The 13,364-nt window shown below is 50.4% G+C and overlaps 1 protein-coding gene across 1 annotated transcript; it reads left to right on the top strand.

The window, feature by feature from the left end:
- The first annotated feature begins 9,225 nt into the window (after positions 1 to 9,225).
- LOC125520809 (uncharacterized) lies at positions 9,226 to 10,034 on the top strand. The gene has a single exon (XM_048685836.2). The coding sequence runs from the start codon at positions 9,489 to 9,491 to the stop codon at positions 9,819 to 9,821; it is 333 nt and encodes a 110-aa protein (XP_048541793.1). The 5' UTR covers positions 9,226 to 9,488; the 3' UTR covers positions 9,822 to 10,034.
- The last annotated feature ends 3,330 nt before the right edge of the window (positions 10,035 to 13,364 follow it).

The following is a 13,364-nucleotide window of genomic DNA, read 5'->3' as shown; positions in this document are numbered from 1 at the left end:
CGTCGAGGCCAGAATACAGCCACATCGGGTGGTCTCGCGCCTGGAGCGGTTGGATGCGCCTCCGGAGAAAGACCTCTAACAGGTCCATCCCAGTCACCCCCTCACGGACAAGCTCAACCACTCGACCCGCCAATACCTTGACTTGGGCCCTTTCCTCCGGCGTGACTTTCAGAGAGACAGGCTTCTCGGCTCGGTCGAGGGAAAAAGGAGGAAGACCAGTCGACTGTCCGGGGGTCGCCTGGTCCTGGCAGTAGAACCAGGTCGACTGCCAGCCGCGGACCGACTCCGGGAAGGTGATAGAGGGGAAACAGCTCTTCCCCCTCATCTGGATCGCCAGGCCCCCGCACAGCTGGATCACTTGCGTCTTCTCATCACTCGACTTGGCCTTTTTAACCGACTGAGAGCGGCAAGTAAAAATATGCTTGAAAAGCCCCCAATGCGGACGGCAACCCAGGAAGGCCTCGCACATGGAAATGAACGCGGCAAGATAGACTATGGAGTTGGGGGTAAAGTGATGGAGCTGCGCTCCGAAGAAATTCAAGAAGCTCCGGAAGAATGGATGGGGAGGCAGAGAAAACCCTCGGTCGATGTGGGTGGCGAGGAGCACGCACTCACCGTCGCGGGGTTGAGGTTCGATCTCCCCCCCGGGAGACGCGCAGCCTCGTGGGGAATGGCTCCTCCCTCGACCATGTCGTCGAGATCTTCCTGCCGGAGCACCGATGGCATCCAGTCGCCCTGAATCCAACCCTTGGGCAGGGCGGTCCGGGAGGAAGATCCGCCTCGTGTAGACCTCTTTCCTTTCCCCGCCGCCGCCACCTTCTTCGCGCGCTCCAAAGCAGTGGTCTTGCCCTTCACCATCGTTGTCGGCGAGGTCTCACACGGGCTAACGGCGCTAGGGTCCGGCCGAAGGTCACGGGAGGGCTGGCGAAGGGAGAGAGGAGGAAGGAAGAAGAAGAGGAGCGCACGGCTTGGAAACCCCGAGCCGGCAACTTATAAGGGGCCGCTCCCGAGTGGCTGACTGGTAGGCCCAGGCAGTCCAGTCAAATCCCGCAGCAGACGCGCGCGCAGTACGTGGCAAAAAAGGCGACGCGAGGATCGAGGAGTTTCCGCTTTATCACTTCCGATTACTGCGGCTGCTCCCGTCCCGCGCGCTTCCCAAAATCCGAATCCTGTGAGATCCGCGGGCCGCAGAACCACTTGCCAAAAACAGAGTATCCCGCTCGCACCAACACTCCGCATGTCGCAAGCAAAGATGTTCACTCGACGAAGGGCCTGGAATGGATCAAGGCGACTGAAAGAGGTTGATGACGTCATCCGTGACAACTGACCCTAAACGAGGCACTCATACAGCCCCAAAGAACCAGTCGGAAAGGATCCCCAACTCTTTCCCGACTCTAACCTCGATCCATTCAGGGGCTAATGATGAAGCTATATACCTAGGGTAGGGGCACGGACCCGTCCAAAGAGCCCTACCCAAGGACATCCCTAGAAGAAATCACCTATCAATCGACTTGAAGGTACTCCACTCGACAGGTTCAAGACACTCGACCGAGAAGCTACCACTCGACCAAGAAGCTACCACTCGACCAAGAAGCTAATCACTCGACTGCCAGGAGACCTACAGTCATTCCGTAGACAAACGGTCAGCTGTTAAGTAGTCTTCATGGTCATCATAGCACTTTATTAGAGGCGTTACCAGTAACGCCCAATCTTAAATGTACCTTAAACCCTGCATTACTGAGGGCAGGAGGGGGCCGGCGAACTCTATATAAGCCACCCCCCTCCTCAGTATGGAGGGTTCGCACCCCTGTAATCCATACACGCATAATCCAGTCGACCGCCTCCGGGCTCCGAGACGTAGGGCTATTACTTCCTCCGAGAAGGGCCTGAACTCGTAAACCTCGCGTGTAACAACTTCCCAATAGCTAGGATCTAGCCTCTCCATACTCACCCCCCTACATAACTGTCAGAGTCGGAACCACGACAGGTACTCTAACGAACAATATGAAGTACGTAAATAACAACATTCACAATTTTATTTTATTACCATCATTTGTGTTGAGTTTCATTCATTTATATATATATATATATATATATATATATGTATTGACCCCCTTCTTCAAATTAGATGTTTCGGAAGCGGGATGAACTCCTAGCACCAGCTCGCATGCGAGCAATTCAAGAGGAATTGGCGGCATTCTTTCTTGACCACGTGATCCCTGAAGACGGAGAATTCTATGTGGACCCTGAGTCCGTATGATTATATTTATAAGAGATAATTATTGTATATATGTAGCCGGTAGTGTCAGATAGATATACGAGAACTTGTTGTTCGACCAATCTCTCGGAGAAGGAGAGGTGGTCGATATCACTTCTCTCTGTATATATGCATATATGTTCATGACGATCTTCTGTTTTCTTCGTTTGCTTACTAGCTAGCTAGCGTGTCTAGTCCTCTCTATATACGTATGTATAGTACGTAGCGTCGACCAAGCACGGACATAACAGAGGACACTTCTCTCTATTAATTATAACTAGCTAACACAATATATGAAACACCTAAATTAACCCCCCAAAACCCCCAACCCCCCCCCTTTCAAAAAAAAAAACAAAAACCCCAGCCACAGAAGTGCCGACGCGTGGATGCCTATTGGTCCCGGTTGGTGCCACCAACCGGGACCAAAGGGTCTCCACGTGGGTAGTGCGCAGAGCCCAGTCAGGAGACCCTTTGGTCCCGGTTGGTGGCACCAACCGGGACCAAAGGGTCTCCTGACTGGGCTCTGCGCACTACCCACGTGGAGGGCCTTTAGTCCCGGTTCTGGATTGAACCGGGACTAAAGGTGGGAGGTATTAGTACCGACACTTTAGTCCCGGTTCCGAAACCGGGACTAAAGGCCCTTACGAACCGGGACTATAGGCCCTTTTTCTACCAGTGACAAGACCCAATCCTAAGCCTAGCACAAGATCGTGTAGTTTGTATGTTAAAGCTTTTCTAATGTCAAGTATCATTTCCTTAGACCATGAGATTGTGCAACTCCCGGATACCGTAGGAGTGCTTTGGGTGTGCCAAACGTCACAACGTAACTGGGTGGCTATAAAGGTACACTACAGGTATCTTCGAAAGTGTCTGTTGGGTTGGCACGAATCGAGACTGGGATTTGTCACTCCGTGTAAACGGAGAGGTATCTCTGGGCCCACTCGGTAGGACATCATCATAATGTGCACAATGTGACCAAGGAGTTGATCACGGGATGATGTGTTACGAAATGAGTAAAGAGACTTGCCGGTAACGAGATTGAACAAGGTATCGGGATACCGACGATCGAATCTCGGGCAAGTATCGTACCGCTAGACAAAGGGAATTGCATACGGGATTGATTAAGTCCTTGACATCGTGGTTCATCCGATGAGATCATCGTGGAACATGTGGGAGCCAACATGGGTATCCAGATCCCGCTGTTGGTTATTGACCGGAGAGTTATCTCGGTCATGTCTGCATGTCTCCCGAACCCGTAGGGTCTACACACTTAAGGTTCGATGACGCTAGGGTTATAGGGAATAGATATACGTGGCTACCGAATGTTGTTCGGAGTCCCAGATGAGATGCCGGGCGTCACGAGGAGTTCCGGAATGGTCCGGAGGTAAAGATTTATATATGGGAAGTCCTGTTTTGGTCGCCGGAAAAGTTTCAGTTTTATCGGTAATGTACCGGGACCACCGGGAGGGTCCCGGGGGTCCACCAAGTGGGGCCACCAGCCCCAGAGGGCTGCATGGGCCAAGTGTGGGAGGGGATCAGCCCCTGGTGGGCTGGTGCGCCCCCCCACTAAGGCCCAAGGCGTAAGGGAGAGTGGAAGGGGGCAAACCCTAGGCTCAGATGGGCCTAAGGCCCACCTAGTGGTGCGCCCCCCTCTCTCCCCCCTTGGCCGCCCCCCCTAGATGGGATCTAGGGCTGGCCGCCACCCCTAGGGATGGAAACCTAGGTGGGGGCACAGCCCCTCCCCTCCCCCTATATATACTTGAGGTTTTGGGCTGCCATAGACACGATTCAATCTCCTTCTTGGCGCAGCCCTACCCCTCTCCCTCCTCGTCTCTTGCGGTGCTTGGCGAAGCCCTGCTGGAGTACCACGCTCCTCTACCACCACCACGCTGTCGTGCTGCTGCTGGATGGAGTCTTCCCCAACCTTTCCTTCTCCCCTTGCTGGATCAAGGCGTAGGAGACGTCACCGGGCTGTACGTGTGTTGAATACGGAGGTGCCGTCCGTTCGGCACTGGGATCATCGGTGATTTGAATCACGACGAGTACGACTCCATCAACCCCGTTCACTTGAACGCTTCCGCTTAGCGATCTACAAGGGTATGTAGATGCACTTTCCTTCCCCTCGTTGCTAAATTACTTCATAGATTGATCTTGGTCATGCGTAGAAAATTTTGAATTTCTACTACGTTTCCTAACAAAAACTTGCAGAGGAGTCTCAAAATCATCCATCAAGTTCATGTTTGCCAGGAAACAGACATGTCATATACAGATTTCACTCGGGCTATTTCACATACCGAACTTGAGCATATACGCGCCAGCCATCTTGGAGATTCTGGAATGAAGGATAGACAAGAAATCGACGATGTAAAAGGCAAGGTTCCTAAAAAGAATGGATGCCAGAGAGTTGCAAAACGGGTTTCAAAAATTAACTGAAAACTTTCGCAAAAAAGACAGACTAAATGCAAACTGGATGCAGATGAAGCGAAGTTACATACTGATGAAACCCACAGATCTCAACTCCCTCCAACCATGGAGCTCCCGTGCACGAAATTAAGACAACAGTGGCACACCTTACTGACAGAAAAGTAGATCAAATCGGGAGTGGAGACTGACCTCCTTTGCCGGTGCCGGACGCTTTTGTCCTTCCCCTACCAGCAGCTCGACCTCTCAAAATCGGGTCAGTTTTTTGGGCAGACGCCGCCAAATCTAACAGACAAAAAATTGACTCTGCACCGATTGAAAAATAGCTTAGCTGTTGTTTAGGAGAACTGTTATGTTAAGATTATACATGCATCTACCTGGCTATGGATCCAAGGTGTATTGAGCAAGTTATGACGCTGAACACAAAAAAGTTCAGCGTTTACAGTTACAAAATTTCAAATCGATCTGAGATCAATATTACCAATGGGACACAAATGTTGTTCTACTTCTGCCTGTAATACTCTGTATATACAGTATAGCCCCCACTGTAATCTGTCCCAGCTAGCTTGTTTTTTAAACTACCGAATATGTAGAATCGAAGCTGAAAGTTGTTCTGCATCGCCTGACTAACTCATGCCTTGTGTTGCACAGAGTCGATGGATCCGACTCATTGTCAGATGAACAGGTTGCGATCTCCGTCGCCTGAACCTGGCGTGTGCAGATGTTGTTGCCTCCCCTACAAGAAGACAATTTTAATCTACAGTTTTGGCTGGCTGGCTCATGCCTGTGTAGACTGTGTTGTTGTTGTTTTTGTTGTTCCTCTCATGTTGTAGTTGTCTGGACCCGGGATTCAGTCGGTGTAACATGGATCGTGTGGGTGTGGCTTTTCCCTGCCGAAACTAAGAATGTGGCTCTGGAATTTAAACAACAGTTTGTGATACAGTGCTTGTAAGATGAGGGTGCAAAACATGGTACAGTTTTTAGAAGCTACTTGTTTTGGCAGTGACATTGAGTGAATTGTTGACACTTGTCTGACAGGGCTCCACTAGGGCCTATCTGGTTATATTAGACGGCCTTATCCCTGTTGTGTCTTTGCCAATGGTATGCAGGATTATTATACATCAGTGTATGGTGTCGTCGTGTTGACGTGGCCCGTTGTTAGAAAGCCTAAGTTAACTAAAGCGCGTGATTAGATATGCAAGTAGGAATTAAAGAAAGATTTAGCATGTGAGGTCGATGCCATTCCTCTCGCGTGTGGTTTTGTCGTGGACCGCTCGTTGATTTTCTATTTATTTTCTGGAGTACCATTAGATTAGTACTTCATTTGTAAAAAAATATAAGAGTGTTTAGATCATTAAAGTAGTGATCTAAATGCTTTTTCTCAGGGCTAAATGTTCTTATATTTCTTTACAAAAGCAATAGTAGGCTTTGTTGATGGTGTGACTAAGGAAACGATTCTTATCCCAGCCGATAGGTAGATAGATAGATAAGATCATAGGCAACTGGGCATACCACTAGGTCTCCCAAGCCTGAAAAACAAGCATGGCTGAGGCCGAGCTTATTAAAAAATAATGCTCCTGCTTTGCAAGAGCATGGAGTGATTGATTAAATGGGCATAGCACTAACAGTGGTGGAAGGCTGATGAGATGAGATGAGCTGAGCACAGATCATCTGCAGGAAAATGAATGGATAGCGCCACCGCGCGAGCAGAAAACCTTCACGAGCAGAAAACCAACGGCGCTTGCGGTTGTACGTATTGGAAATATGAACAATTTACCGAATAATTTTATTAAAAGAAATACTAGATAAAGCATGACTAATATAATAGAGATAAAACAAGTCATACGTTCTGACAGAGAGAAGGAAAATAGCTTCTGCATATATGAACCGTAGCTTATCATATCTATAGCAGACAGTAGAACTAGTTGCATATATGAGGTAGAACCTAACATATTTAGGGCAAGTAGTAGTACGAGAAACTGTGGCGGGATATCTAACAGAAAGAAGAACACATACAGGACAGCAGCAACAGTAGCACTAGACTTGGGGTCGGTGTCCTCGCCAGCCATGTCGTCGAGGAGGTTGTCGACGTCGGGGAAGTAGTCGTCGGAGTCCGGGGCGTCCGTGACGAAGGAGTCAGTCAGTAGTCGCGCGGAGCGCTCCCCAAAAACCTTATCACCCTTCTCCCGTACAGGACTCAAAGAGGTGCGGTTTCAGAGGCCTACTATCCCGACCTGCGATGCACGCCGCAAACCGGGATGAGGAAGACAGCAGCAGCTCAGAGATTGGAACTGGTGGCGAGAGGAAGGAGAAGTTCTGATGCGTCTCTCTGAGAGGAGCGACCTCCCTTTTATAGGCGCAAGAGAAGGAGGCGAGAGGCTGTGCCGGGAGCTGAAGAGAATGCGGGAGATGAAACGAACAGACAGCAGCCGAAGGGTGCAGCGTTCGTACGCTACAGCAAAAACTTTCTAGCTCCCGAGTGACCTCTCGTATACCCGTAGTGCGTGGCAAAAATTTAGACATCGGCTCGGCTCATTCCCGTAACCCGCGGCGCATCGTGCCGAGGCGGGCGGCGGCGGAGGAGTGCGCGTGGATATCCCTCTTGTTGTTCTCATGCTCATACAAGTGGGGAAAGAACCTTCCTTATAAGGAGGTCCAACTCCCACTAAACTAGCAATATGGGACTAAACTTTAGTAGTATTCTTTGCCTTGCACAAATGAGCTAAGTGGGCCTCTAGAATTTATTAGAAATTTCTGAAATAGTTATTGGGCTATTCAAAATGGACTAAATTCCAGCAGTACGGAGACGGAAAGGACATTTTTCTGCTCCGGCGATCGAGGTGCGCGCTTTGACCGAGCAGAGCGCTCACTCGCCGTCACGGGAATTAAAACGCCTCGATCCTCTCCGTCCGTCAGATCGGATCGTACGATACGGAACCTTTCACCCGGCCGGAAGTTTTAGCATCCGATTCCGCCGGCGTTCGCGTCCATCGATTTCTTATGCATTTCTGCCCGTACAAAAAAAGACGGAATCCCTTTTTCCACTTCCTTTCGGCCCGCCGTGTGCTTTTCGTATAGCCTCTTCTCTTCTGCCGCCTGATGAGAACGTAATTAATAATTAATTAATGGAGCTAAGTATGTCGTACGTCCGCGTGAGTTTCAGATGTTGATCCCGAAAGAGAAAAAAGAGTATTGGATTGACGCTTGACACGATCGTACTAGCCACAACGGCCGATCATGCTTAACATTTTGTCATCACAGATGAAAAGCCAATAATCATGCATGTACATACCCAAGCTTTGAGCATCTACAACCCGACTTGGCAAATCCGACGGGTCCGTGGTAGCGCCGGCGGTCCCTCATATCTTGTGCCGCACATCCGCATACCTCAAATACGGATCCTCAAATCCATGCACGTCGATTATACAGTACAAATTGTCTAAATTCAACAGTTCAAAACAAAGCAAAGCAAATCGTAGTTCAACAAACTAGACATGCTAAAATGAAATCCATGTCCAAGCGTGACGGATGACTCGCTTGTCAGATCACTAGTCGGATGCCATCCATGCCGCCAGCTCCGAGACCATGCTCCGCCTGCTCCGCTGCCGCCCTCGCCGCCTCGTACCTCCTACACTCGGACAGAAGCAACAACATACCGACTCTTGTTCTACCATTCCATCGAACAAGGCATGGGCAACCCGGACGCCGCCGGTGCCTGTGCTCATCCTCGCCGAACGAGCTGCAACGAGTGGCATACGTCCACCGTCGGCATCTGCGTGGGCGAAAAGCTCTCCGGAATGGCCCAGGCGGCCGTTGGATCCTCCTCTGTGCCAACGTGGTCTAACGGCGTAATCCGGTTCGGCGCTTGGATGGAAAGGGTGCAGGGGAGGGGGCAACTACTCATCCATGTCCGCACCTCCCTGTGCCGCCGCCGCCGCTTCCCTCTCTCGCTGTCGATGTCGCCGCATCTTCCGGGCGACGTTGTCTGCCTTGCACGACGGAGTCGAGGAAGGGACGAGGCGGACGCAGTCTCCATCGCGGCGGTCAGAGACGGGCTGGACGACATCTATGACGGTGGATCGGGACCGATGGTGAGAATGGAGAACAAGGGTGGCGGACGGCGAGGCTCGGGCACGGGAAAGGTAGAAGGATGGCGGCGAAGGAGGAAGGGTTTGATGGATTTGATGCAATTTATGGTGAGGCCAGGCTGATGAGTCCTACATCCCGCCTCATATCTGCCCCATATTTAGGCTGAATAGGGTGCCGGTCAGTCCAAGCGTTTGAAGCCCGTTTCGATCGGATTGTTGTCACCGGTCAGCTGCTCGGGCGTTTGAGGCGAGTTTAGGAGGCCGGCTCTGACCTTACCGGCTTTAGATGCTCTGAGCTTCCACTGTTGTGACCGTTACAACCGGTCAGCGTCTTGTGTGCGCGCGACAGCTTGCACGAGGAGAGGACCGACCGTTGCCATCGCCCACCTCCCGCCCCAACGGCTCCGTAGCCACCAGACCCGCGAAATCTCCCAAACACCCTCACGTCTGTCTAACAGCTCGCGCGCGCTACGGCGATAGCGGCTGCTTTGCTTCCCCGCGTTGGCGTGCGCGTACCTCGCCCTTCACGCCGTCGCCGCCCTCTATCCTTGTCCGTCCTTTTCTCTTCTCCCTATTTAGTCCCCGACCTTCCTTCTCCATCCATTCCAGCCATTGCCAATCCCCACCTCCTCACTCCTCGCTCACACAGGAGACTGCCTGTTCTCTCCACATCTCCATCTCCTACAAGCTCAAGCACATCAGTACCAAGGCTGCCAGCCTCCATGGACGCTGTCCAGTCTTCGTCGCCTTACTCGCCGCCATCGCTGCGCCACAAGCTGCGGACCACCGTCTGCGGCTGCTTCGGCTCCCCGTCGTCGCCGGGAAGCAGCGGGGAGAGGCCGCACACCGGGGGCGGCAGGGCCAGGTGGAGGCGGCGCGTGGCGGCCGCAGGGGAGTTCAGGTACGACCCGCTCAGCTACGCGCTCAACTTCGATGATGGCGGCTGCGACGACGGCGACGCCGACGCAGAGGACGCCGCCTTCCGGCACAGAAACTTCAACTCGCGCCTGCCTCCCTCGCCGGTGCCGGCCTCCCGAGCCGTCGCCATCGCCTGAAGTCCTGAACCGTAGTGGCGATCGTCCCTTTTAACTTTTCTTTTAGCTTCCGTCTCTCTGTTTGTTTTCTCTTCTCCTCCGAGCGAGACTGGATCACTGCATCTGTAAAAGCAGTTTATTTATACGGCCGGGGAAACGTACCGAGGCGAGGAGTAGCAATGGCATCATGTACTTATATACATATAAGAATCAGTCAGTCCAATTTTAGTGTTCCATCTATTCTCAATGCGAGCCAACAGATACGTGTACACGGAGATGAGGAATTGGTTTGGTCGGGAATTTCTTTTGGATGATGAACTGTGATGTGAAGGAAGTTCACCATGGGTTGGTGGTGGGTGGAATCATCTCCCGTCGGCCGTCGCCATCCACCCTGTGGGCTGCGCGTATCCAACCATGTACAAACAGTTCTACGTGGGTAAAAGGGTGCTGCAAAGGATTAGCGAGTACTGAACAGTCAAAAATATCCAACCAACCACACACACAGCAAACGACTCCGAAGAAGAACCAGGTCGTGCAGTTTGTCACGGCTCACGGGTGGAGCTTTCGCGCTAAGAAAAATCTTCCTCTGCACTTCCCTTTCTTTCAGAAAAACAGGGGCAAATCGCGGTTGCATTCAAACTACGACCGGCCTCGGCTTTCACTCATGTTTTGTATTCACCCCAAGTTGATTTCTACCTCGTCGATAGGATGCCACGGGTCTGGGTCCAAGGTAGCACGGGGCGTTTCCCGGTCGACATGCCACAATGACATGTGTCGCACTGCTTTGCGGTGGGCATGTTTATCGACTTACAAAGCCTCTTTGGTGATGGTGCTTTTCTGGATCTGAGACATCTGACAATGGTGGAGGCTCGGCGTCCCTTCTAGCGTGCGCTGAATTTGGACAGGAGGTCTTTTTGGCCGAGGAAATCATCATGTACAATACGTGGATTGATCGTGTCATGATGTACTACTACTAGTACGTATGTGATCAGGCGATTGATCAAGCCGTCGGCCGCGGCCGATGCACACAAGCGATGATATCAATTTTAGGAAACACACGAAAGTACCCCGCTAATTAACGGCTGAGATGATTCAATATTACTCGGTTCCAGAGGTAGTATGATGTACCGTAAAAAAACTCTTGAAACAACTTAGCTGTCGTTTAGGAGAGCTGTTATGTTAAGCTGAGATCAACATTACCAATGTTAAGCTGAAATACATGGCTCTACCTGGCTATTGATCCAATGTGCATTGCGCAAGTTATGGCGCTAAGCACATAAAAGTTGAGTGTTACAGTTACATCATTTCAAATTCAGCTAAGATCAACATTACCAATGGGACACAAATGATGTCCTGCTTCTGCCTGTAACCCGTCCCATCTTGCTTGTTTTTTGAGCTACAGAATGTGTACAATCTGGACTAAAAGTCCTTCTGCATGCCGGACTAACTCCTGCCTTGTGTTGCACAGAGTCGATGGGTCACAGTCATTGTCAGATAAACACCCTCGTCGTCAGAGGTCGAAGCAGTTGTGGTTTCGGTCGCATGGACTTGGTGCGTGCAGATGTGGTCGCCTCACCTACAAGAAGGCATGGTTTTAATATACAGTTGGCTCACTTGGTGTAAGAGCATTACTAGTAGAACCCCTAAATCCTCAAACCCTTGTAGCAGTTTTAAGGGTTGAGAAGTGCCACTTTTTGACATTTTTAAAGGTTGAAAAATAGGGACAAAGACTAGAACCCTCAAACCCAACCCTTAAACTGCTTTAAGGGTTGGATTTGAGGGTTCTAGTCTTTGCCTCAACCCCAACCTTTAAAACTTCCATTTCATATATCATACATTTCATCATATGACATATCATAAATTCCATCACATTAGACATAAAACAATAATCATTCTAGTTATTATTACAACACCGAATAAAACAATAATCATTCAAATTATTAAAACAATGTTTGAGCAAATTACATAATTGTTCGAATCAAATAGGACATAGAAAAGTAAAACAAAGATACATCATGGACCAATGCGCCGCCCATCCAACTGCCAGTGGTGCTCTATTAGATCATCCCGGAGCCGACCATGAGTGGTTGCATCCTCAATCTCACGATGTGCTTGAAGAAAAGCGTGTATGCGAGAAGGATTTCTTTCCGGTTGCACACAGGTACCAACATTGTCATAGAAACAAGGAAGGTTTAACCCTCTTTCATCCTCTAGGATCATGTTGTGTAGAATCACACAACATTTCATGATGTTCATCAAGGTTTTTTTGTCCCAAAACCGAGCTGGACCACGAACTATGGCAAACCTTGCTTGCAAAACACCGAAAGCTCTCTCAATATCCTTGCGGGCTGCCTCTTGTGCCTTGGTGAAATGAGCCTCTTTTCTTGTTAAGGGCACCCCATTTTTCTTCTTGATGGGCTTCACAAGAGTTGCCCATTCGGGATAGATGCCATCGGTGAGATAGTATCCCATTGAGTACTCATTGTCCATGATTTTGTAGTTGCAAGCTGGAGCATCCCCAGAAATTAATCTTTTGAACAAAGGAGATCTATTGAGGATATTGATATCATTGAGTGTTCCCGGCAACCCAAAGAATGCATGCCAAATCCATGTGTCCTGAGATGCTACGGCCTCAAGCACAATGGTAGCATCACGGCTTTTACCGCAATACATTCCGTGCCATGCCTTTGGGCAATTTTTCCACCTCCAATGCATGCAGTCAAGACTACCTAGCATCCCCGGCCATCCCCTTTTTTCATTCATTTTCATTAATCTCTTTGTATCTTCCTCGTTTGGTGCCCGAAGATACTGCTCACCGTACAGCCGAATGACCAACTTGGCAAACCTACGGACTGACTCCGTGGTTGTATCTTGCCCAATGCGAAGATACTCGTCGGTATAATCCGCGGGTATGCCATAAGCGACTACCCGCATTGCCGCCGATATCTTTTGATGTGCACTAAACCCCATGATACCGGCGGCGGATCTACGACGTTTAAAGTAATAGGAGGTGGCCTCACAATCGTTGACAATCTTCACAAACAAACTACGCCGCATTCGGTACCTTCTGCGGAAGAGACGAGGAGGGTATGTAGGTACCTCCGCGAAGTAGTCTTCCATCAAATGCTCATGTCCGAGAGCGCGGTTCCGGTAGATGGTGACTCGCCCCATCTTCGACCCTCTCCTCTGATCCATCAGCTTCACGCGGTTTTCAAAGGATTGCACGTCGATGAGGAGGCTCATCATCTCGACGTCGTTGTCTTGCAACAACTCGTCGATGTCCGAATCGTCGGATGACGACCAACCCGACGAATCGGACAACGAGTCCATGTCGTTGTTGTTCACCTCCATCTACACAATACAACAAACAATAAATTGTGAGTGCCAACAATGAATCAAAAAGGAAAAAAATAAAACAAAAAGGAAGAACAGGAAGCATACCTGCGGGTTGGGGGCGGGAGGCGGGGGCGTCTGGCGCGGCGGCTCAAGGAGGCCGGCCTGCCTCTGGCCTCTGGGGGCGGGAGGCGGCTGGGGAAGGGAGGCGACTGGGGGGCGGGGCCGACG

The sequence above is a fragment of the Triticum urartu genome, chromosome 7A, assembly GCF_056163025.1.
Source record: "Triticum urartu cultivar PI428250 chromosome 7A, HENAU_Tu73, whole genome shotgun sequence".
NCBI lineage: Eukaryota > Viridiplantae > Streptophyta > Magnoliopsida > Poales > Poaceae > Triticum > Triticum urartu.
The sequence above is the reverse complement of the archived record's forward strand: the minus strand, read 5'-3'. Positions and strand labels throughout refer to the sequence as shown.

Excerpts from the sequence above, each read along its gene's own strand:
- LOC125520809 (XM_048685836.2), top strand. The coding sequence starts at position 9,489 with ATGGACGCTGTCCAGTCTTCGTCGCCTTACTCGCCGCCATCGCTGCGC.